This window comes from Sus scrofa, chromosome 6 (genome assembly GCF_000003025.6).
Source record: "Sus scrofa isolate TJ Tabasco breed Duroc chromosome 6, Sscrofa11.1, whole genome shotgun sequence".
NCBI lineage: Eukaryota > Metazoa > Chordata > Mammalia > Artiodactyla > Suidae > Sus > Sus scrofa.
In genome coordinates this window covers 80,507,179-80,534,734 of record NC_010448.4, presented here as the reverse complement: position 1 = coordinate 80,534,734, position 27,556 = coordinate 80,507,179, and the positions used below count along the sequence as shown (strand labels likewise).

Genomic DNA, 27,556 nt, shown 5'->3' with positions numbered 1-27,556 from the left:
GGGCAAGTCGCTGGGCCTCAGGGTCTTCATCTGTTAAATGGGACAGTTAGAGTTCCCACCTTCGAGGGCTGTTGCAGGACATGAGTGAATCCACATGAATTCAGGCCAGCGCAGTGCCTGATGCTTATCATTCCCACTCCATGTAGCGGGCACTCACACATCTGTTTGGCGGAGGGGAAACAGGCCGGGGGAGCTTGAGTGCCTCGTCCCAGGTTCCCCACGGAGCCAGGATGCAAACCCAAGCGGGGGAGCCTCCGGAGCTGGGGCCTTTCCCCCACCAGCCTCTCAATCCCCGGCCTCGGCTTTGGGCTGGCCCCGCTATTCTGCCGCTCACTGGCGGGCAGTTCACACATGCTCGGCTAATACCCATATGGCTATAAAGTGTCAGGGCTAGATTAATCCGCTCAATGAAAATAAAATAATCTTAATAAGAATACTAATCACCAGGCCTCGGGGAGCCCGGAGACCTGGAGGCTGAGCCGGGAATTAATGGCCGAGACAGATGGAGCGGCTCTGGGCTGGGGCCCGGCCCTGCCCGTCGACCCAGGGCGCTTCCGGAGTCTGCGGTGCCTGGTATGGGCCGCGGGCCAGGAGGGGCTCCTGCCCCTGCCGAGGGCACCTTGCCCAGGCCGCCTGTCAGGCCGGCAGCTGCCCGAGGCCCCGGCCACTCACTCCTCTCCCCCGCCAAGAGCCTGAGATGTGACAAATAAGGTGTCTGCCGGTGGACGACCAAAGGAAATTAATTCTAAATCAGATTTTAAACACAGTCAGGAAGGCAAAAGAGCTCGTTGTTCACGCTGCCCCTCCAGAATGAGAAGCTCTGATATTTATAGAAAGATGATTAGGGCCGCAGAGGGTGGTTTATATTCTGTGTGCAGGTGACAGAAAGGACGGCAACTGGGACTTGAGACTCTGGGCGGCTGCTCTGTTGGGTGATGTTCTGAGAGGTCCTTCCTCTTTCTGGAGGGAGGGGGGTGCAGCCATGTGGGTGGCGAGCTTTCTGACTGATCCCTGGCTTGGGAGGATTGGGCTTCAATCAACCATTCCGAGCTGTGTGTCCTTGGGCCAGTCACTGCACCTCTCTGGGCCTCCGTTTCCCCCCCTGGAAACTAGACTAGCTCTGAATGGCTCTGACATTTTCCCGTGGGTCTCTGAGGTCCAAGTGTGGTCTCAGTAAGGCTTCTAAAAAGCCATGTGATCGGCCTGGTCCCCTTTCCCAGGCTTTTTGGTCTTCTCTGTAAAATCTAGTGATGCTCGGCCACTTCTGAGCAGAGCTGTGAGGGGGAGACTAGCGAGACGGAGACCTGCAGGCTGGGAGGGTGGCCGTGGCAGTGGACTTGGCCACTGCTGCTGGTCTCAAGCTCTGGACTCCTTCTACCCTGTCTAGAAGGAAGGTGGCGGGGTGCTTGGGCGGGGAAGCCGGGACCCCCCCCACCCAGCCCTGTTTGCTCAGAGAGACCTGCCCAAGGAGAAGGTCGGGGTCCCACAGGTCTCAGGAGGTCCTGCTCAGGTTGGGCCGGGGGCTGAGCTTTGAGAGGACCTCTCGAGTAGCCCAGGAAAGGCACCCTGAGTCCGCGCCCAGCTCCTGCTTGGCCCCCCATCCTGCCCACTCTCAAGCTACCCACCAAGGAGTGGGTGGAGTTGGGGGACACTGGCACGGCTGCTGGCCACGGGCCTCCCACTTGGGAAGGGCCTCAGTTTTGCACTTGTGCTGCTTCTGCAAAGGAGGTTAACAGACAATCACAGAAACCCAACAACAGGGTTGTGAAAAGTCTCTCCTTGCGTGACTTAAAACTGGCATCCTGTCCCAAAACCTCAGTGCCTGCCGTGCACTATGAATTAATATTTTTTATAGAACCCGTAATTATCTTGCAACTGGCATAATTATATAGTATTGTGATTTAAATGTAAAATTCAAAATATGCTGCAATTCCCTAACCCTGCTTTGGCATTTCTTTATTTTTTTTTCATTAATATGCTAGCAGCATCAGGATATAGAGCGGCCTTGGCTTCTCCAGATCTGGGGAGGTTCCGCTGCTCAGGTCTTGGGGTTTCCACCAGGAGGCCTGCCCTTGACATGCTGTGGGTCCCTGGGCAAGACGCATTCCCTCTCTGGGCTCTACTTCCCACCTCTATCAAAAAAGGAGGCTGGAGCAAGCACCTCTGAGGGAGGCCCCAAACCCGACGTCAGGAGGACCAGTCTCCCTGCTACAGGCAAGTGTGCATGCAGGACAAACAAGAGGCCTGCTTATGCTTGCTGGTAACCACTGGCTGGCTTGCCCGACTGTTATAGCTTATACTGTACTGGCTCCTAAGCACTGGGAGGAGGGAAGTGGGGCTTCACAGAGAGCTTTGTGGACAGAGGAAGCAGTGCAGGGCTCTGGAGTGAGACAATCTGGGATCAGATCTCTCCTCTACCACTTACACTCAGGAGCCTCAGTTTTTCACATCTGTAAGATGGGGATATCATTCCTAGCTTAGAGGACCATGGTAAGGCTGAGCAACTCTCTCTGTGCCTCTGTCCCTGCTGCCTGGACTCAATAGATGCTCAACAAAAGGAATAACTGACAGGATGCATGACAGGATGTGCTCATTAAGGGGCCCGGCACATGGCAAACACTACGACAACTGTCGCGAAGGGACTTTATTGTCCCCATCAGAAAAAGGGGATGTTGGGAGCCAGCTCTAGCAGGGTATGCAGTCGGGATGGGCCAGGGGTAGGTGAAAAGTACACATGGCTCAGGGCAAGACAGGCCTGGCTCAGGGTCCAGGTCCACCTCTCACCTGCTCTGAGTTCTAAGCAGGACACCACCTCTGGAGCCTCAGTTTGCCCATCTGTAAAATGGAACTGTTAACACCCACTTTGCCACAATGGGCCAATGAATAGATATGTGCGGAATCCCCTTGCAAGCTGTAAAGGCGCCTGGGATGCGTGTTGTTATTATTACCCAGGGGAAGTTGAGATGTCTGTAAGGAATCAGGAGAAGCTGGAGGCCTGGGGACCCTGGAAAACTAAGCCACAGAAGGTGGAACAAATCCAGAAACACAGATGCCACAGAAGGTGCTTTGGGGTTTAGGGTCCGGGAGAAGTGAAGACTTAATAGCAGCTGGCAATGCGAGGAAAGATTTTGGAAGGAAATCAGAGAACCCCACGGAGGGGCCAGAGAGGGCCTGGTGGCTGGACAGGAGATTCTGGTCCTGGAGATCTCAGGGCAAGACAGCTCCTAAGCTGGACCTGCTTGGACCCTAAAGTCACCTTGTACATCACCTGAAACTGTCAACCTGGGTCCTGCTCAGTCCTGTGAGCACCAAGGGGCCTTCCTGCCGGCTTGGCCCAAGGGATGGTGCTGAGTCGGCCTGAAGATCCCTCTAACTGTGGTCCTGGAACCCTACTTGTGCCCTATCAGATGGGGTGGCGTGGATCGGAATCAGGGCTCGGGGTGAATGAGTGGCGTACAGGGCTGCTGTGAAGGTACCGTGGGCAGGGGTACCCAGGGAGGACTGTCTGGGTCCTGCCTGTGTTCAGGGAGACCTGAGGGAGAGGACGGCTGAGAGCACTTGGGTCGTGAAACTGCACCTGTTCCCCTGGATGACCTTGGGGCAGCAAAGGGCTCAGAGGGTATTCCCTTGGCTAACAGGGCCCCATCCCAGTTTTCACCTAGCCTGTCCAGGGACAGGCCCTAGTCTCTCTGATCCCTGCCCGGGAATATCCTCTTCCCCCAGGAGAACCAATGGTCCCAGCAGCGGGCTTCACTGTCCTCTGAGTGGCTGAGCTGCTGTGTGTCCAGCCCCTGGGGAGACTGAGGAAGGGCGGAGGGCGACCAGGCCGAGACCAGTAACAGCTGGGGCACCAGCTGCCTGTGCACACCAGCTCTCCGTGTTCCTGGGCTGTCGGGATGCCTGGCTGTACCGCCCCCACGTGGGAGTCTGCCGACCACAAACACATGTACACAGCCTGGGCTCTGGACCTGCTCCTGCTCTGTGACGTGGGAATCCCAGCAGAACATCCATGGGAACAGGTGCTATTTTATGACCCAAGTGCTCTCGGCTGTCCTCTCCTCCAGGTCCCCTGAACACAGGGGGACCCAACTCACACAGTCCTCCCTGGGTGCCAGTGCCCGAATACCCTCACAGCAGCCCTGTATGCCACTCATTCACCCCGAGCCCTGATTCCAATTCACGCCACCCCACCTGGACTCTGAAGCCAGATCCCTGGGTTCAAATCGGAGCTCTGTGACTTCCTAGCTGTGTGACCTTGGCAAGTTGCTTTGCCTCTCTGTGCTTCGGTGTCCTCATCTACAAAACTAGGGTAAGAGTAGTTTCTATTTCACTGGATAGTTGTGGGGATTAAATGAGTTAATACATGAAAAGTGCCTAGAATAATGATGGACATAAGTTAGGTCTCATTATTGCTCCCTAACACAGGCACCTCCCCAGTAATACCTCTATCCCACCAGGCCCCAGTATCTCCCCAACACACACACAACACACACAGGTGGCCTTGTGACACAGGGACACTAGAGATGAACGCATCTTCCCAGGTGCTGTGTGTGCCACCCAGATGCCTGCTGACTGTGCCAACCCTGCCACCTGTTCCCCCTGCAGCCCTGCCCAGACTGAGCCCAGCTGTCCGTCCACCTGCACAGAGGCGCGCTCACCCACACAGGCATCCCGCCGCTCCTCGTAGCCAGCGCTGCACACGCACTTGCCAATGGGCACCAGCCACTCGCCCTCGGCGCTGCAGTACATCTTGGGCGTGTCCCGCTCCTCCGAGTGCCGCACGCACTGGCCCCGCACCTCCACCAGCGAGGATGAGTCGGCCCCCGTCACCGCCTCCGAGAAGGCAGCCAGGTTGCGCACCATGGTAGGGCACTTCTTGTAGTAGATGCGGAGAGACAGGATGGCAAGGCAGGCGCCGATGTCCTGGAAGGCCAGGTAGAAGCCGCGCTTGCTGAGGGGGCCCACACCGCGCACCTCCGTGTTGAGCTTGAGGCGCCGCACGCCCAGGTCGGCGCCTGTGAAGCTCTCGTCGGCTGCGATGGTGTCGATCTTGAGGAACTGGCTCTCCTGCGTGCTGGAGCCCAGGTCACGGTCCGACTCCAGGTAGTAGAGGTTGAAGGTCTCCTTGCAGGTGCCCAGCACGCCGGGCATGCTGTTGCAGTCTCGCAGGGTGAACTTGATCTCAGCGTAGACGCGTCGGGCGCCATCGCGGGGCACCCAGCTCGTGCGCAGCCAGTTGTTCTGATTGGGGCTCATGACGTTGCACACCTGGTAAGTGTGGATGGGCCGGAAGGACTCGTCCACCTCGTTGATGGAGTCCCACTGCGGGCAGAGAGAGCACAGCCAGCTGAAATGAGAGGCAGCACCTGGCCCTCCCCTGCCACCTGCCACGTGCACTGTGCCGGGGGCGTCCTGGGGAAGCAGGCAGAATGTTCTCCAGACGCGAGGAGCTGGACCTTCTAGTAGGCCGTTAGCTGCCAGATGTTAAGCATCCTCCGGACGTGATCTCGCAGTGTCTCATCCTTCTGGGGAACTGTTATCTGCTACCTTTTCACAGACGCAGAACAGAGAGGTTCAGGCATAGAGCCACGTTGTCTGGGGTCACATAGTGATGGAGCCAGGACTGGAACTGAGGCCAAAGCTACAGAGCCCTGACCTCGTTTCTACACAGCTATCCATCACTACCAGAGCAGGGACTCTTGCCTGGGGAAATCAGTGACCCCAAAGGTCCAGCTTCCATATCAGCTGCCAGAGAGAACTTCCTAATGCACAAACCTGACCATGTCACGCCCCTGCCTCAAACCCTTCAGCAGCACCCCCTGCATTGGTGCTTGTTGACTGACAGGATGATGAATGGACTCCCTCTGCCTTGGTGGGCTTGATGTTCCCTCTGTCCACAACCTAGGGCTAGGGGCTCATGAGCTGGCCTGGGTCCCACCCAAAGGAGTACCAGGATTCAAAAGTTGAGTGTGACTGCTTCTGTGCCAGGTGCTGGCCAGGCATCACTGATTGAGAAATAAACCAAAGACCACTGGTGACACTATCAACAGAGTGAAAAGGCAACCCACAGAATGGAAGAAAATATCTGCAAATCATGTATCTGATAAGGGATAAACATCCAGAATATATCAAGAACTCCTGTAAGTCAATGACAGAGTCAGACCCATAAAAAACGGGAAAAGACTTGAATGGTCATTTCTCTAAAGAATATACACAGGACTTCCTGCCGTGGTGCAGCAGGTTAAGAATCCAACTGAAGCTGCTTGGGTGGCCACGGAGGCATGGATTCGATCCCCAGCCCAGAGCCGTGGGTTAAGGATCTGGTGTTGCCACGGCTGTGGTGTAGGTTGCAGCTGTGGCTCAGAAGAAATCCCTGGCCTGGGAACTTCCATATGCTATGGGTGCGGCCATCAAAAAATAAAAAAAGAAGATATGCAGATGGCTAAATAGCACATGGACTGATGCTCGCTGTCACTAAATCACTAAGCATTAGGGAAATTCAAACCAAAACCACAATGAGATAGTTCACACCCATTAGCTATTATCAAAACAGTAGCAAACCGGAGTTCCTGTTGTGGTTCAGTGGTTAACGAATCTGACTGGGAACCATGAGGTTGCAGGTTCGATCCCTGGCCTTGCTTAGTGGGTTGAGGATCCGGCGTTGCCGTGAGCTGTGGTGTAGGTTGCAGACATGGTTCGGATCCCACATTGCTGTGGCTGTGGTGTAGGCTGGTGGCTACAGCTCTGATTGGACCCCTCCATGTGCTGTGGGAGCAGCCCAAGAAAAGGCAAAAAGACCAAAAAAAAAAAAAAAAAAAGTAGAAAACAACAAATATTGGTGAGGCCGTGGAGAAACTGGAACCCTGGGTTTTGCTGGTGGGAATATAAATGGATGCAGCCACTGTAGAAGAGTATGGCAGTTCCTCCAAAAATTAAACAGAGGATGACTATAAATTCCGCTTCTGGGTATATACCCCAAAGAAACAAAAAACAGGGACACAAACTGACTTTTGCACACCCATGTTCATGGCAGCCCAAAGGTCTATCGGTGCATGAATGGATAAACCAAATGCGTATATCCCTACAATGGGATATTATTCCATCTTAAAAATGAATGAAATTCTGACACATGCAACATGCATGAACCTTGAGGGTGTTACTATGCAAAGTGAAATAAACCAGACAGTAAAGGACAAACCCTATGTGCTTCCACTTATATGAGGTACTTAAAGTCAGATTCCTAGAGACGGAAAGTAGAGTGGTACCTGCCAGGGGTTGGGGGGGGGAGGGTAGAGGGGAATGGGAGTTAAGGCTTAATGGATATACACTTAAATCTGGAATGTAATATATGGCACAAATGAACCTTTCCACAGAAAAGAAACTCATGGACTTGGAGAACAGACTTGCAGTTGCCAAGGGGGAGGGGAAGGGAGTGGGATGAACTGGGAGTCTGGGTTAATAGATGCAAACTATTGCATCTGGTGTGGATGAGCAATGCGATCCTGCTCTATGGCACAGGGAACTGCATTTAGTCACTTCTGATGGAACACGATGGAAGAGAAAAAGAATGTGTGTGTGTGTGACTGGATCACTTTGCTGTACAGCAGAAAACTGGAGAACAGACTTGTGGTTGCCAAGAGGGAGAGGGAGGGACTGGGAGGAACTGGGAATTTGGGGTTAATAGATGCAAACTATTGCCTTTGGAAAGGATAAGCAATGGGATCCTGCTGTATAGCCCTGGGAACTACGTCTGATCACTTATGATGGAGCATGATAATGTGAGAAAAAAGAATGTACACATGTATGTGTGACTGGGTCACCTCGCTGTGCAGTAGAAAACTGACAGAACACTGTAAATCAGCTATAATGGAAAAAATAAAAATCATTCTTAAAAAAAAAAAGAAAATTGACAGAACACTGTAAACCAATTATAATGTAAAAAATAAAAATCATCAAAAAATAAATAAATAGCAGGGAAAAAACATTGAATGGATATATAGAGCGTTCCAGTCTGGGAGGATGAAGAGTTGTGGAGGTGGATGGTGGTGACAGACATACAACGATGTAAATGTACTTAATGTCACTGAAATGGTTAAGATGGTAAACTTCCTGCTAACGTACATTTTACCACTTATTTAAAAAAGAAAGAAAGAAATTCACCAGAGGGAGTTCCCCAGTGGCTCAGTGGGTTAAGGATCTGGTATTATCACTGTAGCAGCTCAGGTCACTGCTATGGCTCGGGTTCAATCCCTGGCTCAGGGAACTTCTGTATGGTGGGGGTGGGGGTGGGCAAAAGAAAGAACAAAAGAAATGCACCAGAAACACTCCCTCACCCCCCAAGCAGCTCACAGTCCCATCACAAACAAGGAGTGCGGGGTTACATATCAAAGGGATGGGGCGGCGAGCAGGGAGTGGCGAGGCTTCCTGAGGCTGATGCAGGTCCCGCCTGCGTGGACGGGAGGGAAGAGCCCCAGCAGAGGCTGGAAGTGTAAGCAATGTTCTTGTCAAGCACAGTTTGGTCGTGGAAGTGTCATACTGAAGACACAATATTGAGAAAGGATCTGAAAGTCTAGTGGCCTGGGTTCTGGGATTGGCTGTGTGACCTTGGGCAAGTTGCTGCTCCTCTCTGGGCCCCAGCTTCCTCAGCTGCAGAATGCTGGTTGGCCAGCAGCAGTCATTGTTGGGCTAAGTTCAGTGGACTCCAGAGGGTTCTGAGGATGAGCTGGCAGCCAAGGGCAGGTGGAGGGGATAGGAGCTGGCTCCCCTGTATTGGCTCCATCAGAGTCACAGTGCCATGATCTCTCTTGGGCCTCTATGTGTATTGTCCTTGAACTAGAAACCTACTGATTAAGCAGGAGGTGGGGGTGGGGGATAGGGGAGGGGCTGGGGAAGAAGGGGGTAAAGACCACTCCTCATGGTGCTCTGAGAGTCTGCAGGGTTCTGGGCTGCTCCACGAGGGTTAGAGGGGGGACCACGGGCATCTCAAGTCTTTCCTGCCTGACAAAAACCCCTGGGTCTGACCTCATCTTGGCCATGTATATGGTCTCAATCCTCAGTACCCATAATTTGTAAGATGGGGCTCAGAAAGGCCACACTTCAGTGGGGCTTGAGGGGATAAAAGGAGAAGCCCGCACAGTGCTCAGCCTGAGCCTGGCACAGAAGGCACCCCAGGAATGGGACTGATTCGATGCTGAGCTGGCAGCCTCCTCCCAATACACCTGTGCCTGCCTCTAGGGACCACTGGGGAAGCAGCAGGATGTGCCAGCCTCACCTGAAGGAGTATAGCATCCTGCCCCCTTCTCTCCCACAAGGAGGACCCCACCCGGTGCCCTATTCTGCAGCTGGGGCTCTGGGCAGCCCTGCGTCACATCTGGGGTTAAAGTCATTGTCACAATTAATGGAGCACCAAAGAGCCAGCCAGCTGCTCCCTGTCTGTTTCCTGCCAGGGACCCAGATAAATTAATCAGCTCCATCTAAGCCTGCTCCAGTCGCCCCACCAGTGCAGGGGCTGGCTTAGCCTAGGGGCCGCTACGGACCCAGTGTGGCACAAATTCTTGGAGGGTGGTACAAGGGAGGAATCAGCCCAGTTCTCTACATGGGGCGCCCCTGCCCCATGCTGGGTGCCATTCCCGATCCAGCTGCCTCTCTAGCATCTGGCACACTTCTCTCCCCCCGCCCCCCACCACTGGGAACTCCCTTCCCAGAACAGAAGGAAGCAAACCAGCTGTGCATTCCTAGGTATGTTACATTCCCTCTCTGAGCTTTGGGTGTCTCATATGTGAAATGGCGCAGCGCATGCCTGCCCTTTCCTCTGCTGCTGGGGGCAGAGAGGATCAAGGGAAACAATAAAAAGGAAAGTGCCCTTTCACCTAAAGCTGTGAATGGCTGTTAATTCACCAGACAAGGCGGAACACCCAGTGTGTGCAGGAAAGGGTGCAGCCTGGCTAAAAGCACGAGTTCTGGGCCAGACTTCGCTGACCTTAGCAGAGATGCTTAACCGCTCAGGGTTCTCACTGGTTTGATGTCCTTTTCCTGCCTCATCTCACAGATGACAACTGCATGGAGCAGGTCCTGTGATCATCCCCATATTATAAATGAGGAGGTGGAGGCGAGGGAAAGGGACTGGCCTGAGTCACACTGATTAGAGACGGCAGAGCACCAGCTTGTCCAAATCCAGCACCGTTGGCTTTAAGCAGTGCTGCCTGCCCGACCATCTGATGACTCGGTGATGCTGGAGACAGCGCTGGATGACCCTGGTACCCACGGTGCTTGACAGACTCCAGAAGCAGAGGGGTGGACAGAACCTCAAGGACCATCGCCAAAGGCTCTCCACCCAGCTGGGCGCATATTAAACCAAAGATTCCCAGACCCCTCCTCAGACTCAAATGTGGGCTTTTGTAATGTTTCACCTGCTAGCCTGGCACATGAAGCCAGGGAACTCAGACAGCCTTCTTTCCTCCCTGGGCGAGCCCAATCTCCAAGCTCCACGATGATGAGAGGTGGTCCCTGGCTCACTAGAAAATGCAGGATTGCCTCCTCTCTTCACAGCGGACACAGACCAAGGTAGCACAAGGGACTCAACATGGGCTCTGGGCCCAGAGAGATCTGAGTTCACGTCCATCACTTGGAACCTGTCTGACAAGGAGCAAGTTTGTTCTCATGGATCTGAGCCTCGGCTTCCTCATCTGTGCAACAGGAGGGCTGCGCCCACTTGCAGGATTGGGAGTGGGGATTAAATGAGATAATGTCCATGAATTGTTACGAGCTATGTGAATATAAATTATTTGTTCTAACTCCCAAACAAAATGAGGTAACTCTGAGGCACTTTTTACAGGGCCCAGCAAACAAAAGAATCTTTACCAGCCTGATGGTCCAAAACACTAATCTGGCCATATTCCTCCCCTGTGCAAATCCCTTACGACTCCTCGCTCCCCTAAAAACCAAGTCCTAAGCTCTGAGTGGGACAGAGACACCCACTTGGAGGGGGGCAAGCCCATTCCCTCCTAGCTGTTGGGTCTCAGGGAAATGCTGACTCAGCCAATAGCTAGTTGCCTCCTCTAGGGTCAGCCCTCTGCCATTGGCAGAGCTGGCTCCCTGTGCCAAAGCCCTTTCACACCCATGCTCACGCATGGGACACACACAGAGGAGCACTTCACAGGGAGAGTGAGGCCTGGGGGGGGTAAAGGGACAACCCCAGAACCCAGCCTTTGTCCTCAGGCGGGGCTGATCTGCTCAGGCAGAGAAGGGTGTCCGTCTAGGATCTTGGGCCCCTGGGTCCAGCCCTCCAGCTCCCTGAACCCTGGTGCACAGGGACCCGTCACAGCAGACTCAGCTGACTGCTACCTGGGAACAAGACCCGCCCCCTGCCAGGAGAGAGGGGTGGGGCTCATCAGAGTCACAGGCCACAGAGAGCCCACTGAAAATCTTACCCTGAAGTAAAGAAAGACTCCCGTCACAAACATCAGCTCAGCGCCCCATCATCATTAATATTATTGTCCCTCTGTCCCCAGAGCCACGGAGCTGAAGTGTTCATGAAAGAAGTTGCACGTGCATGATGAGCTTGCATCTACGACAGGGATGTGTGTGTGCGCGCGCACGCACCTGTGTGTTTCTGAGCATGTTTGTAGGAATCTTAGGTGAGATGTAACTGTGACACACATGAATAACAATGACAGCGATACTAACACACACTGATAACAATGCTAACGATAGAAATGAAGGCTCGCCGTGGGCCAAGCCCAGGGCCAAGAGCATGTGTCCGCTTCCCTCACCCTTGCAGCCAACCCCATGAGGTCGTCGCATGCTTGTCACTTTCTATAGCCGAGGAAACTGAGGCTCAAGGAGGTGAAGTGGTGACCCAGGACCACCCAGCTGGCGGATGGCGGAGCTGGACCCCACCAAGCTCACGGGCTCATTTTGGCTTTACTGTCCTGACCCCTGGGATTTGGGTCAGAGTATGGGAGGGACGGGGCAGGGCAGCCTTAGCCCTGGATGCCTGGGAGGGTGGGAAGGAGGTCACGCGTGAGTACACAACCCACAGGGACCTGATGGGCTGAGCCCAGGGTTACCATGGAGACCAGATGGGCCTGGGAGGGTGGCCACAGCGTGGGCTGGCACTGCCACCCAAGGGTCCTGCGAGAAGAGAGGAACAATTGGGGGCTCCAGGGGTCCAGGCAGCCCCTGGTGAGGGTGGGGCAACCATGGGAGGGGACCAATCGTGGAGTGAAAGGCCAGCTGGGGCCTTTCTTGGCCCCGGCTATGGCACATCGTGAATCTGTAGGCCTAGGACACGGACCTAAGGACCCCATATCCAGACTTGAAGAATTGGGAGCCTGGCACCAGGGTTGGTTCTGTAATCCCAAAGGTCTATGTGCATCAAGCTGCTAAGAAAGCAGCAGCTCCCTCTCTAACTGCTGTGTGTCCTTGGGTAAGTCCCTTCACCTCTCTTGGCCTCTGCTTCCTTTTGATCTGTCTGAAGATAACACTAGGAGTCACAGCCTCTCTCTGCTTACAGACAGCTAACACCGGCCCCCCAGTCCATCACTTACCCCGTGAGCCGGGTACGTGAGCCAGCCCCAGTCCCCATGGATGGTCGACGTGTCCAGCAAGTTCACTGTGGAACAGGAGACGAGAACGCATCAGACCCCTGGGCCCCCCCATCCCAGTCCCACAGGACCAGCCCGGCCTGGCCACACTGTTCTGCTCTCAGCCCTGAAGATGCCAGCTCCAGGCTCTGTGTTCTCACTTCCCCTTCCAAGGCTCAGTTCAAGTTCTCTCTTGTCCCTGAAGCCTTCCTCCACCAAGGCAGCCAGAAAAACAATCTGCTCACCTCCCAGAATACAAGCTGCCCCAAGTGCCAGGCTGCCTGGGTCGCTGGTGCAGTGGGATGGCTAAGGGCTGGGCTCAGCTGCCTGGGAGGCCTGGGTCAGAATCCCAGCTCTGTCAGTTAGGAGCTGAGCAAGTTTCCTCTCTCCCTGAGCCTCCGTTTCCTCCTCTGTAAAATGGGGTGATGGTGGTGCCTGCCTTACAGGGGGCTGTGAAGATGACCTGACCCCGGGGCACACGTGGGATGCAATGCTATTCAAAAGCACCTGCCAATGTTTGCATCGAGGTCAAACCTCCTCCCAGAGGGCTGGGCCCAGCTTCACCAGCATCTCTCGGAGGTGCCTCGCACCCAACAAGTCCTCTGTCCCAGGGTCCACGTGGGGACCTGAAGAGCCTCATCAACGCGGAAAGGTGTTAATTCTCATCTCCATCTTACAGATGAAAACACCATGCCTCAGGGAAGTGCAGGAATGTGCCTGGAGCCCCACAGGTGTAGCCGCAGGGCTGACAGCCAGGGCACCACAGACAAGGCCACCAGCCCTGGCAGCTGGAGCCCAAGGAGCAGAACCTCTGGGCTGTCGCCGCAGGAGGGAAGGAGCGCTGGCCCGAAAAGCAAGTTTCTTAAAGGAGATCCTGCAAATTACCAACAACATGGTACAGAAAAGAACCCTTCTTCAGAATCAGACACAGCTGGGCTCGTATCACGATACAGCTACTTGGAGCAAGTGACCTTCACGTCACTGCATCTTAATTCCCTCATCTGTGAAATAGGGATAATATCTAAGGGTGGGCCAGGGTAAACTGTAAAGCCTGGAGCCAATGCCTTACCAAAGCTGGTTCCCGGTCCCTAGGTCCTGGCCTTCCTGCCTCTCTCATGGTACCAAGGACCCACCCACCCACTTTATGGTGATGAAGCCGCACTAAACTGTGAAGAAATCAGGGCTTGAAACCCAGCACTGTCTCTGCTGTGTGTCCTTGGGTAAGTCCCTTTGCTTCTCTGAGCCCCTGCTTCTTTTGATCTGCCAAAAGGGCTTTGGGCTCTAAGTCCCATAGCTTTCATTTCACTTTCTCTTCGATGCACCCTCCCTCCCAGCCAGCAACCGCGAGCTTCCAACCAACCCAATCAGGCAGGTCACAGAGGGTTAATGTAGGGTCCTCTGGAACTTTCCCGAATGGAGGCTGGGTGTCCTCCTGCCTGAGATCTGCATAGCTGTGTGCCTGCCCCTCGAGGATGGAGACAAGTGTCCTCAGGAAATGCTGAAGTGAGAAGGATGCTCTTATTTGCTGATTTCCTTCCTCTTCCTCCTCTCACCCTCCCGGCTCCATTGTCAGGGGCCCCAGAGGCCAGAAGGAGAGAGGACTTGCAGAACTAGGGAGGGGCCTCTGAGCTCCTCCCTGGGTCCCCAGGGACCAGGTGGGATCAGGGGACAGAGCCAATGTCCGCAGAAGGATCTCCCTTCCCGGAGCTGAGCCGGCCCCACGCCAGGGGCGCAGGCAAAGAAGCCTTCCCGCCTCTCCCCCTCCCTCTCAGGCAATGGAGAGAAAACTGGGTCAGGCGAGCTCTCTCCTCCTGCTGGCTGGTGGGAGGGGGAGGGGGCTGCACTGCAGTTTCCCCCAGACCAGCAGGCCCTATTTGGGGGAGCAGGTGGGGAAAGGGGATGTGCGGCTCCCCCACCCCAATCCACATCCCAGATGGGGTCTCAGAGCCAGAGGGCCCCTTCTCCAGCATTACCTGGATGCAACCCAGACCCGCCCCTCCGTAGGGGCAATTGGAATGGATGTCCACAGCCTGGACTTTTCCCCCAGAGAAGCCAGACTATAGGGGCAGCGGCCTGAAGACCCCACGTTCTAGGGCTTTCCTTCCCCTCTAGGAACCCCCAACCATATCTGCAGCTGATTCTTGATCAGGCAGCCAGGGGGTTCAGATAATCCAAAGATAAGTCAAAAGTCGATTCTATGGGATTCAGGAAGAGCTCCAAGATTCCAGGGCTGCTTGTTCCAATTCCTTCCACACACTTCTCTGTCTATCCCCTCCCTCCTCTGTCCCCCTCTTCCCCACCTCATGTCCCCTTCCATAGGTGGAACACAGGGTGTCTCTCATAGGCAGCTCCAGGCCCACAGGAGCTCTCATCAGAGCTGGAGAGAATTCCAGCATTAGGCCCACTCGGCTCAGGCCTGAGTCCCCTTGGAGAGTCTAATCCTTGGGTTCATCAGGGCTGGGCTCTCGCCTGCCTCTTGCACTGCTGGACGGTAGGTCTGTGTGACATCTGTGAAGTCAATGACCCTCTCTGGGCCTGTCTCCTCACTTGCAAAGGGGAAGATTAGACACCTGATCTCAGGGCCCTCAGTGAAGCAACCATTTAACCCCTTCTGGGTCTACCTGCCTGGCTATTCTGGGGATCAAACGGGTCCCTCTCCTGCTCTGAGAAGCACAGATAATTCCTAAGCCTTTCCTATTTGACTGTGGAAGGCATTTTGTGATTTCTTTTTTTTCTCCAGCACTCTCACCTTCCCCCATTCCATCTCTCTGAGACTAATACTTAAATTGATTTACATTCCCCGAGGACACGGCGCATGACGGTGAGGCTGGAGAATTCGGGGTGGCCAGGGGATGTCAGCCAGGATGTGAATGCCTCGGAGATCCCCCCAAAGTGGTGGGGGAGCCACACCAGCGAGTGATAAGGAGCTTCGAACCTGGTGGGGCTGGAGGGTACCTCTACAACTGCAGGGCTGTCCCCAGCCCTCTAGGGACTTGGCATAGGGGCACCCTAGCTGGGAACAGAGCCCCCTCAACAGCCTTTTTGGCCGGCTCTGGCTCTGCACCAGCCCAGGGACTCTCAGCTGTCCTCCGTGAAACCCCTGTCCCAGGTCTCCAGCCAGGACTGTCGGACCTTCGGGGAGCCTGGCTGTGGGTGGGTGCCCTGCTGTGCTGAGCAGAGAGGCGTGGCCTGGCCCTTGGACAATGCCCCCCCCCCGCAAGTCCCTCTTCCTCTCTGAGACCTGGTCTTATCCCCAACTGTTGCCACTCCCAGGACACATCCTCTCTGCCAGGCTAATGGTCTGTCCTCTACCAGTGAGCCTGGTCCAAGTCCCCTCCTCAAGGACTCTGCGATTCTGGAGGGTGCCGGTTCCTCCTTAGAGAAGGAGTTGGGGGTGCACCACCCACCACCCAGAGCCTTGACGTGGGCCCCCTGGATATTGAAACCGTTCTCTTCTCCTTACCCAACCCCAGGAAAACTGTGTTCTTAGGCTACGGGCTGCAGCCCCAGGAGCCCCCAGGCTCCCTGTGCTCTCCACCTCAGCTTCCTGCTATGGTCCCAGCTTCCTGCGTGGCCCCTGTTCCATTGGAGATGATGAGTTTACCTATGTCTGTGTGCATTTATTCTGTGCACATGCATTTCTGTGGACAAGAATGCAAGTTTGAGAGTCTTTTTATATATGTGGTGTCTGCACACATGCATGCATCTTTACGTGTGTGTGCACATGTGTACTGGCTGCATCAGACGATGGATGGGGGTGGAGGGGCTGCCCATGCACATGACTCTTGACAGGCCTGGGTCCATGTGTGTGAATTCCAATGCGTGTCTGTCTGTGCATGTGTGGTTGTGGGCATGGCTGCATCTCTGTGAGCTGCTTGCGTGTGAGGGAGTGGATGTGGGGGTATCTGAGCGTGGATGAGGAACCTTGGCTCTGGAGCTCCCTGGATCTGGAAGTTCATCCTGCCAGGGTGAAAATGCAGCTTGGATCCAGGAGGTCAGCCCCAGGATGCTGCACGGGGCACCAGGTCAGGCCTCCTTGAGGCAGAGCTGCAAGAGCAGAGGAGGTCCGGGGCAGGGGCTGGGGTGAAATGCAGAATCCAGGGCAGCATCTTGAGCTGGACCTGGAGTGTCCAGGGCTAAGGTGTGTAGACGTGTGTAGGGAGTGTGTGTGTATGGGAGGGTGCTGCTGGGGAAGCCTGAGGGATGCCCCCTCCCAGCATTCCTTGTTCCTTCCCAGACCCTTTTGGTCCTGACTTCTCAGCCCACACCTCCCTCCCGTGTCCCCTGAGTGACTGGACTCCCCCAGCCTTGTCCCTGGGCAAGACCCAGCTCTCTGGGGCCTTGCCTGCTTCAGTCTGTCTGCAGCCCCCTCCGCCCTCTCCTCACTGGCCCCTTCTGCCCAGAGCCCACCAATGCTGCCTCCCCTCTGGCAGTCACTCCACAGCTGCTGTCCCTCCTTCTCCCCCAGTCCTTTGGCCCTCTAGCCTGGTGCCTCCGAGACTCTTGTTCCCTGCCCCTCATTCTTGTCTTTCCCCAAACCCAGTTCTGATCTCTGGTCCTCAGTGGCCAGTCCCTGGTCCCCAGCTCTCAATGACATCCCCAGCCCCCTCTTCTTCTGCCCCTCTGAACCTCATCCTGCATCCTTGTGTCACTCTGCTCTCTGTCCTCTGTCCCCACCCCTGTCCCCTGTTCCATCTGTCTCCTCTCTCCTCTATACCTCTTCTCTTGCCTTCTGTCCCCTCCGGTCCAGTCCCCTGGTCCCCAGTGTCCGAGTCTCAGTTTCCGGTCCCCAGCTCTGAATCCCTCAGTCCTGTCCCCCTGTCCCCCATGCTTCTGTCCCTCAACCTCAAGCCCTCGGGTCCCTCTCCCCCAGTCCCGTCCCCATCGCCATCGCTCTGTTCCCTAACCCCGGGTCTCTTCCACGATGCCCCCTCTGCACCCTCCAGGCTCAGAGATCCCAGCCCCTTTGGCATTCGGGGTCCAGGGGAAGGAAGAAGTTGAGCCTCGCTCGGGCAGCGCGCGCCGCGCCCCCGGCCCCTCAGCCGCCCCCGCCCTGCCACCCCCCCGCCACCCGCCACCGCCACCGCTCACCTTCGCCGCGCGCCGCGGACACGCAGGTGGCCGCCGCCGCCGCGGCCGTGACGACCCAGAGCGCGGGGGCAGGCGGCCCCGGGCGGGGGCCATGGCCGGGCCGGGCGGGCGGGGGCGCCGCGCACCCTGGGCTCGGCCGCGGCGGCCCGCGCGTCGGCGCGCTCCCTGCTCTCCCGCACACCCCGCGGCCGGGCGCACACACCGGCGCACACGCCGGCTCGCAGCGCACACGCGGGCACCCGCGCCCGCCGCCGCCGCCGCCGCCGCCGCCGCCGCCCCGGGCGGGGGCCGGCCCGTCACGGCGCGGAGCCAATCAGCACCGAGGCGGGTGGGGGGACACGGCGCCCGCACCGCGGACACCGACCCGCGAACACCGCCGCCCGCCGCACGTGCGCACGCTCGCCCTTGCCCGCCGCCCGCACCTTCGGGGGAGGCGAGCGCCCCACGTCCGCACGTGGTCTCAGCTGCCACGCATCCAGCCAAGGTCCGGGCGCCCCGCGCCACCGGGACACACAGACCCACCGAGGAAGGCCCCGCGTGGACACACTCGAGCGAGACATCTGCGCGCGCACACTCACTCTTAGACACATGACCCGCAGGCACACGCGCCCCCACTAAGTGCCTCACGCGGTGATGCACACACTAGTTCACAGACGGAGGCTTAGGGACAAACTCCGAAGCACTTTTAAAATTAAAAAATTATATCCCCTCCCCCACCCCAATGGTTGGGCACCCCGAGTTTAGGGAGGCCTTAGAGGGCAGCGGCCGTGAGCTCGGGCTCAGGGACCACACAAAGGTTTCCCTGCTGGCCATGTGGTCTTGGGCAAGTTTCTTCACCTCCCTGAGCCTCAAACTTCCGTGTCTGGGAAACGGATAAGAGTATCTGTGCCCTAGGGGGTCTGAGAATGACATTGGAGATCCAGGTAAAGACCCCAGCGCTCTGCCAAGAACACGGCCAGTGGCCAGTGTGGTTAGGGGTGATTATTTCCCCTCTCCTGATGGTTCCCTTTCCCGTTCCATTCCCAGGAGAAGATCCCTGCAGGCTGTGAGGGAGGACAGGGAGGATGGGGGGCTCTCTCCTGGGGCCCCGACTCTTTAGCCGGGTGAACACCTGGTGGACCTGACTGCATCTCCTGGGGGCTGGTCAGCAAGTGGATGCCCCATCCGGCAAGTCCTGCCTCTGCTCCCGTCTTCCAGCTGGTACAGACCACTGCTCAGCGCCCTCTGACTACACCGCCGCTCCTGCGCTGACTGAGTTGGACCCATGGCTGGTGGTTACGTAGGATGATAAAGACCATTTGAGGAATGGGAGCCACATACTACACCCTGCTCAGGCGCTTTATAAACGCTAAGCCTCTCACAGCCCTACAGGGGAGGTGCTAAGGAAATTGAAGTGCAGAAAGGCCATCATTGGCCTTAGATCATACAGCTGGTTAAATGCTGGAGAGGTGCTGAGATCCAGATCCGCTGGACTCGAAAGCCCGCTTCTTTCCCATGCATCTATCTTTCTTTGTTGCAGGAAGGGGAAGACGGCTCAGATTAGGAGCCCTTTTCTAAGAGCTCAGACCAACTGCCTCAAAGCTGTAGTAAGCCCCCTGTTACCAGAGGCATTCAAACAGACACTAGCTAGAGACTGCTCAGGGATGCTGTGAAGGGGCTTGGGTGTCAGGGTTGCAGATTGGACTAGACCCGGAGAGGCAAATGCAAATGCCCACATGAGACAGGCAGGAACGCTGATGAAACCTGCCAGAGAAAGTGTTTGTCCCCAGCTCAAGTCAACATTGCCCTGGCGCTGTGAGCCCAATTATCTGCCTTTTCAAAAGAAGCTGTGTATCTGGAATTTTTGTGGTGGTTCTTAATATTTAAATGTGGCAGCTCATGCAAGCTTTTCAATTACAAATGTGTGCAAACTCAGGTGCACAGCCCACAGGACCCTAGACCTGCTGGCAGGACTTCCTTCAGACAGAAGAGTCCCTGGCTGGCTCCTCAGGCCTGGGCCCTTGGGGGAATGGGTAAGGCAGAAAGATGAGACAGTGCAAGCTGCAGTCGCAGCACTCGGGGGGCACCCCCTGCCCTGTCAGAGCTCCCAGAGATATATGGTGGTGGAGAAGGCTTTGCTCGGTGGCTGGGGTTCTGTACCCCCAGGCCGAGATGACACCAACCCAACCTGGGCTTTTTCCATTTTGCAGGTGAGGAAGCTGGGGAATCCTTGAAGGACTTGGCGAGCATGAGGGCTGGGTCTCTGTCAGGGGCCTGCTTCATATTCCGAATCCTCTTTAGCAAAATAAGAAATTTATTCACCAAACCTTCTGTGGCTAAGAGCCGCTTGCTCTCAGTTGTCTCCCTGCGCCCCAGAATGTCCCAGGACACCCAGGCCTGGGATCACTCCTCCCACACCCTTCCTTCTTCCTGTCCTGTTTCCAAGCAGCAGGCTGCCCATCTGCTAACGGGAGGATGAAGCCATGAGCCTCCTGCTCCTAGAGAAATGGGTGTCTCCAGGAGTCTGGGGAGAGGGTGCCTTCCCTCCTGCCTGGAGTGGTCAAGTGGCAAAGTGGTCAAGCTGGGGAAGGCCTTGGATGGGCTGGACTCACTTCACCTGCAGCTGTCACTCAGGGTACACCTCCCAGGCTGGACACAGCATCCCTCTGTCGTGGAAGCCCTGCAACTCCGGGCTTTCACCCGCATTTTAAAAACAAGGAGAGGGAGGTTTGTGAGGGCTGATTGATAGAGTGGCAAACTGTGAGGTGCACTAGTGGGATCTGTGATGGCTGTGGAGTTTGTTTCTTCTCCTAGCTGGAATCTGAAAGCCCATGGCAGGGTCCCAGCGAGGTCCCGTTGGGGCCTCCCGGTGCACAGTTGGTGCTCTGGGAATGTTTGCTGAATGATTGAGCAAAGGATGAGCAGACGCCCACAGGCCCACACCCCATTGGCCCAGTGCTAGAGGCCATCATTGCTGGAAGGCCGTTTCTGGGTTACTGGACAGCTTCATTTCTGGATTGCTGCACAGGTGTCCTAGCCAGACCTGCTATGGGGGCCTGACCTCAACTTCCTGGGAGGCAGGGGACGGTGAAGCAGAGCAGCGCTTGCCCCCTCCCATCGGCTCACTGGCATCTTGGGACCTTGCAGCACAGAACAAGGTGGGGCTGGGGAGAGCAGGGCTGGACCTGACCAAGCAGCGCAGCCTCTGAGCCAGCCCCTCCCACCTGAGGGTGCCCAACCCCCGTCTTCTTCCAAGAGTGGGAAGGGGAGCTGAAGGAACCTCAGACAAGCCCCCATTACCTTCTCTATTTCCTGGGCGAAATGCCCTCCCAAGAGTATTTCTTCTCACTTCACCTTTCTGAGTCTGTTTCCCGGCTCTGTGAGAATAATAAGATAATGCACAATGAGGATAGGCCACCAACTCAGAGAGTGGCCATGAGGCTCGTGTGAGTTAAGTGCACACATGCTTGGATGCCTAGAATAAGAGCTAAGATGGGAAGGTAATACTGCACTTGGAAGGAGGAACTGGGGCTGGGCTGGCCCCCACCCCAGGGGTGAGCTCTGCTGGGCGCCCCTTGGGGCACAGGTGGAAGAGGCGTCCGGCAGGAGATGGGTGTGTGTGTGTGTGTGTGGGTGGAGGGCAGTGTCTAGTGGCTAACCCCTCCTCTTTCTTGAGCTACCCTCATTGCCCCAAGCTGTATCCCTCAGGGCCTGGACTCCAGCCCAGAAACGCCCCACAGCCCCCATTTACCCTCCAAGCTCCAGCTGTGCCTGTGCATGCAGAGGGGACTAGAGGGGGGCGGGCAGTCCTCATATTTGCACCAAAACCTCTCCATCTCTCCCCTCCCCCTCTGGGGTGGCGCCTTGGAGATGGGACAAGCTGGAAGGGCCTTGGTTTTCCCCTCTGAGACCTGGCCTCCGTTTTTCCCAGTTGCAATGGGCATGGAGGGAGCGTGGTGCTGGCGCTCCACTGGGCTGGTGCTGCGGTTCCCAGGTCAGATACGACCCTGCCCTTGAGGTGCTCCCAGGCTCAGAGGAGGCAGCCCCCCAGGAAATGAGCGAGGGAGTAGCTTAACATTACACAGGAGAGACTCAGGCCCACCACAGTTTTGTGTTTCTAGAGGCAGGGCCGGCCTGCCTGAGACAGCCCTGTGAGATAAATGTAGAGTGTGTGGCACAAAGGTAATTTAATTTTGTTCATGTGGCCACATTAAAAAAGTAAAAATAGGTGGAATTAAGTGTGATAATATATTTGTTGAGTGACTATGGCCTGGTATATAATATTAATTTATTAATCAGTTCGCTAATTCCACAACCATGTATGGAGACCCTCCTCTGGGGCTGTGCAGGGTACTGGGAATGGGGGGAGATGGTCACAGAGCTTCCGTCTAACAGGGAAGCGCATCATTAAATAGGCAATTACAAAACCCCCTTCCACAGAAGGGAATATTTCAGGAACTGTAGGCACCACAACTTAAAATAAAATTTACAACTTAAAATATTAAAAAAAAGTCCCCTTTAAGCAGAAAACACTGAATCATCAGCCTTTTCTTGGTGGCTCAGAGTCATCACTGTGAACAAAGAATCATTGACTCTTGAAGTGGAAAAGGACCTAGAGATGAGTTAGTCAAGCCACTGCTTGTAGGACAGTAGGAGACAGAGGTGCCTTCAGAGCCACAGAGATGGGTGGACCAGTTTTCCCTTGTCCGTTTAATGATCCCCGGCTTCTCTGCTTGATAGTCTTATATCTTCCCTCACTCTCAGGCTGCCTCTTTTCTCTGCTGAGGGCTCCTGCCTCTGACTGTTCCCAGCTGCCTCCTACATTGCTGCTTCCAATCTGTTGTGGACTTGAAAAATGAGTGCTTATTAGCATTGTATGTAAAGTAAGAGTCCATGGGCTCTGAGTGAGGGGCTGTCCCATGAGTAAAGAATATAAGTTTAGTGTCAGCAGTCATGGCTGTTCAGAGGTCTCTTCTGCTTATTCCTGGCTGGTCTCAAGATATTTGTTCTCAGGTTGGAGGGTAAATGAGGTGTTGTTATAAATACGTAAGAGGCTTATTAATGACCAGGCATGCACAGACTAATTGCTTCCTCCTGTTTACATATAATCAATCACTTCCACAGTTTGGAACCAACTGGCAAGCAGCAGAATGGAGTGGAAAGATGACTAGATTGAGATGGGCCTCAAAGGTCTGGGCTGCTCCATCCTTCAATGCTCAAGTCTTTCCTGTCCTGAAAAAACAGGACCAACCATCCCGTAAGCCCTCATCGCCCTTGCCCATCCCTCTCTCCTCCCCTTCCCAGAACACTACTTGAAGGAATCATCTGTTCTCACGGATTCCATTTTTTTCCTCTTTTGGTCCCTCCTTGTCCATTATCCCTACCTCCGCAGTCCCCTGGACTCCGCTCTGTGATTCTCTGTCCCACACCTGGTCCTTTTCTGACCCCACCATCCACCCAGTTGTATGAATCAGGAACTGCAACTTTATCCCTGTTCCTCCTTCTCCACCTGCTGTGTGCCAATGACCTCCCAAGTCCTTTGATTTGACCACCAAAATGTGTCTTGACTCCATCTGCCCCTCACCGCTGCCAGCAGCCGGGCCTGAGCCCCCACAAACTCCAACCAGGACAATTGCGATGGCTGTATCACTGCCTCTGGGACACACTCTGGGCTCCTTCAGTCGTGCACCACACAGCAGCCAGAAAGACCACTCAGTGCAAAATATCACGCCATCCCCTCCCATGCTTAGAACCTTTCCAGAGCCTTCCAAGGCTCTCTCTCTCCTTTTTTTTTTCTTTTTTACAGCTGCACCTGCAGGCACATGGAAGTTCCCAGGCTAGAGGTCGAATCAGAGCTGCAGCTGCTGGCCTACATCACAGCCACAGGAATGCCAGATCTGAGCCACTGCTTGTGGCAACGGCGGATCCTTAACCCACTGAGCCAGGCTGGGTATCAAACCCTCAACCTCATAGATCCTAGTCAGGTTCGTTACCACGGAGCCAAACAGGAACTCCCCAATGCGCTCTCTGAAGAACCCACATCCTTACCGTGCCTGCAAGGCCTTGTCCTGGTGGTCTGGGCTGTGCTGCCTCTCCAGCTGCTGCCTCTCCCTCTCTGCACTTTCTCGAATGCACGGTGTCCCTGCCATCCACAGCTTTTGCCTTGGCAGTCCTTCTTTGGGACTCCTCCCCCTTCCCTCCAGCCCCCAGCCCTGCTCATCCTCAGGGAAGCCCTCTAGCACCGCCTGGCCTACGACAGCTCTCCTACAGGGCCTTCACCACCCCGGGCTCAGTCTGGAGTCCCTCCTGCATTTCCCTGTGAGAGTGGGGACCAGCTCCTTGCTTGCTGGACGCCAAATTTCCATACCCGCCATGTGCGCAGCCTCCACAAGGAATTTTTTGCTTCGGCCCTGGCACCCTTTTGAGGCCTGGCCCAGGCCTGGAAAGGGGAATGATTCTCTTTGCCACTCTCTGCCTGTGTGACTCCAGGCAAATGACGTTACCTCTCTGGGGCGTCGCTCAGGGTGGAGGAGGCCTCCAAGGGCTCTCCACATCGCGATGATGTGGCAGAATAGTCACTATTTTTATTAATCTTAATAACAGCCCTTTGCAGGAAGTTCTATTATTATCTACACTTCATAAATGCTGAGAATCAGTTGGGGGGTGGGGCGACATGATTTGTCCAAGATGCACGGCTAAGAAGTGTCAGACCTGGTATTCAAATCCAGATCTGTGGCTCCAGAGCCCAGCCCTTGGTCCTGGAGAGGGGAGAGCAGGGAGGACCCAGATGGGTGTCCAGACTCAGGTTGGTTGGTGGCGAGGGAGAGCAGATGATTCATGGGCCACCTAAGGGGTGGGCGTGCACCGCCCCCCCCCCCATTGAGCCGTGTGTCTTTGGGAGGTTACTTTGCCTCTCTGAGCCACAAGTCCCGGTCTGGAGAATGAGACACCACCACCTGCTCTTGAGGGCATGTGCTATTTAAAGGGTACCTGGCACACAGTAGGGCCCTTGTGTATCACTGCCCTTTGCCCACTGCTCCCCATCTGGCCCCTAGACCTTCCATAGGGAGCAGGAGGGATCGGGCTGTGGCTTGTTATCAGAAAGAGGAGAATTAATATCCCTGATATTAAAAAATAACCTTATCATCATTCTGTCTTGTCGGGAGACGAGCCCACATCAGCATCCTGACAGATGGGAGCAGCTCTCTGTTTGCGGGAGAGTCAGAGAAGGAGGAAGGGAGAGAGATGCAGAGACGTGGAGAGACAGAGAGAGACTGTGTGTGTGTGTGTGTGTGTGTGTGTGTGTGTGTGTAAGAGAGGGTGCCTGGATGGCAGGACTTGCTGGGGTGGCGTGAGTGTGTATGGGTAGGTGGCTGGGGGTGACGGCCCCTCTTCAGAGCAGCAGTAGCTTGAGGAGGGTGACTTGGTGAGACCCGATATTGAATGTATTGAAATGCTAAGCAGCTCCGAAGATCTGTGCCTGATTTTCATTAAAGCCGCTGAGGCAGAGGGTGTGATGGGAGGGCCAGTGGCTCCCTCCCTGCCTGGGAAGCTCTGATTACCAAGCGAGCCCGAGCCAGGGTGGCCACTCCCACCCACACCATGGCTGCCACCTTCTCAGCCGCCACAGCCAATGCCATCACCACAGTCACCGCAGCACAGGGGAAGCCCTGGCCCTATGTTACTTGCTCACTGGGAAGCCTCAGTTGCTGCTGCTACAAATGGAGGGATGTTTCCCCTGCTCCAAGCCCCCTGCCACCGGGCCCATTTGCTCCTCTGTCCCACTGGCAAAGAACCTACTTCCATTTCCACCCCATTCTATCCACCCACATTTTCTGAGGCCCCCAAAGTGTTAGGATAGGGGGGCTGGGCTACACGCTGGGTATAGCGGGATGCGTCAACCGCCCCCCTGGAAACTGCTTATCCAAAGGTACAGAGAGCCTTAGGATAGATCATTTTGTGGCAGGGGCGTGGGAACACCAACAAGCTACTGAGGGGCCCAGAGGAGGGAGAGTTAAATAGGGTGATGATGGTGTGCCCGTGAGGAGGAGGAGGAGGGAAGTAGCCAGAGACGGCAGGTGATTTCCCCAAGGACACACAGCCAGCAGAAAATCTGGGACCAGAGCTCAATGTCCTGGCTCTTTGTTTAGTGCCATGGCCCCTACACGAGGCCATCTCATCACAGAGCAGCCAAGGCATGGAGAAGGGGCCTGACCATGGTTCGTTCACATGTCAGCCTCAGGGAGAGGTGGGGTGGGTCTGGGTGCTGCTTCCCAGTGGGGCATGGGAAATAAGCAGCAGGAAGGGGTCGTCATTTATGAGGTGCCCACTGCAGGGTGGATGCTTTGCAGTTTCCCTCGACAAGGGTGCAAAAATACCATGCCATTTACATTAGGGTCCCTGAAAGTTCAGACAGGGAGAGCAAGCTCTCCAAGGTCACCCAGCCAGGAAGTAGCTGAGCTGGCATGTGAACCCAAGGATATCTGACCCTCAAACCCATGTGTGTCCCCCTTGGCTGGACAACTCCCTGGGGTGGGGCTCTTGGGAAGGAGACAGAAACTGGAGACCCATCAGTGGCTGGGGTCACCTGGAAGGCACTCCCAAGAGTCCAGTTTAATTTGGAATTGTCCCAAATGCAGATTTACTCTTTGGGATGTGATTGGAAGAAGAGGTGAGAGCCCAGGGCTGCCGAGGGCCCAGGCTGTTTGAATTCTAGCCAAGCTGTCCCCGGCCCTGGCCCAAGGTCATTTGTTCCGGAAAGAAAGGCAGCGTCTAAGCCCCGTGTGCCCCGCCCTCCCTGCTCTGGGCTGGGAGCTGTGGGAGGCTGAAGGACAACGTTCCTGGTGAAAGCAGATTACCCGGTGAGGGGCCGGCTGGGCGGCTGGGCGGATGGCACTGTGGTGACAGGTCCATCAGGTGCCGCGCCTCGCCTCTCGGAGGGGACATTTCCTGGGGCTGCTGGTGACAAGCCCAGGCTGTGGAGGAGTGCAGATGAGGTGGAGACAGGCCAGCCCCTCGCCTGGAGACAGCGATGGGAAGGGGCTCTGCTTCTCTGATGCATCCTCCCAAGAAGCCCAAGTTGTCACCTGGGCCTAGCCCTGCTCTGCTTTGTGGCCACCCAGTGAATCTGTCCCTGCTGTAACTCCAAAGCTTCCCTCTCTCCTTGCCACGGCCTCCCAGTGGGTAAGTCTCTCTCCTGCTTCGCTTCCTTCTTCCTCCGATCCTGCTTCCATTTGCAGGCAGGGTCATCTTTCTAAAGCATGTCACTCCCCTGTTTGGCCCCTGCATCCACCCCACTGTCCCAGGGGAAAGCCCTGGCTCCTTGGCCTAAGAGCCAAGCCCTTAAGGATCTGGCTTTGGCTCTTGGTGGCCACACCCTGCCCTCTTCTAGCTGCTCTGAGCCTTTGCACAGGCCTCTCCCTCCTGGTACCCCCCACCCCTTCACCCTGCCACTTCCCCACGGGGCCTAAATTCTACTTCTCCCTAAGGTCTCAGCTGGGACATCACCTCCACCTTGAAGCCTTCCCTGAGGAAATCTGGGCTGGGTGCCCCCCAGTGTGCCTGGCACTTACCGCTTGATCAGCCTCATTATCCTAAGAGCTCGCTGGGGAAGAGTCTCGAGGTGTGCAGGGCTCGTACTAAGTGTGTGTCCACATTCGTTCCATCCTGGACTGACCAGAGTGTGGTAAAGTCCTGTTTGTCTGTCTCACCCACCTTATAATTATCTCAAGGGCTTTCTGATTGCCTACATTATAAAGGAGGAAATGGGGGCTCCCCAGAGGGACTGATATGCTCAGAGGCACCAGCAGGTAGTGGCTGAGGTAGCCAAGAATTCAAGGATCCTGACTACCTGCATCCTAGCCCACATCCTACCCTTGATATCTCAGCTTCTGGGGGCTGGT

The 27,556-nt window shown here is 55.7% G+C and overlaps 1 protein-coding gene across 1 annotated transcript in view; it reads right to left on the bottom strand.

Moving 5' to 3' along the window:
- The window catches only part of EPHA8 (EPH receptor A8), a 31,989-nt gene extending 14,221 nt beyond the window's left edge, over nucleotides 1-17,768 (bottom strand). The window contains 4 exon segments of the mRNA XM_003127686.5: nucleotides 4,659-5,322; nucleotides 12,549-12,613; nucleotides 17,676-17,738; nucleotides 17,741-17,768. Of these exon segments, the coding sequence (XP_003127734.3) occupies nucleotides 4,659-5,322; nucleotides 12,549-12,613; nucleotides 17,676-17,738; nucleotides 17,741-17,768 (820 nt within the window).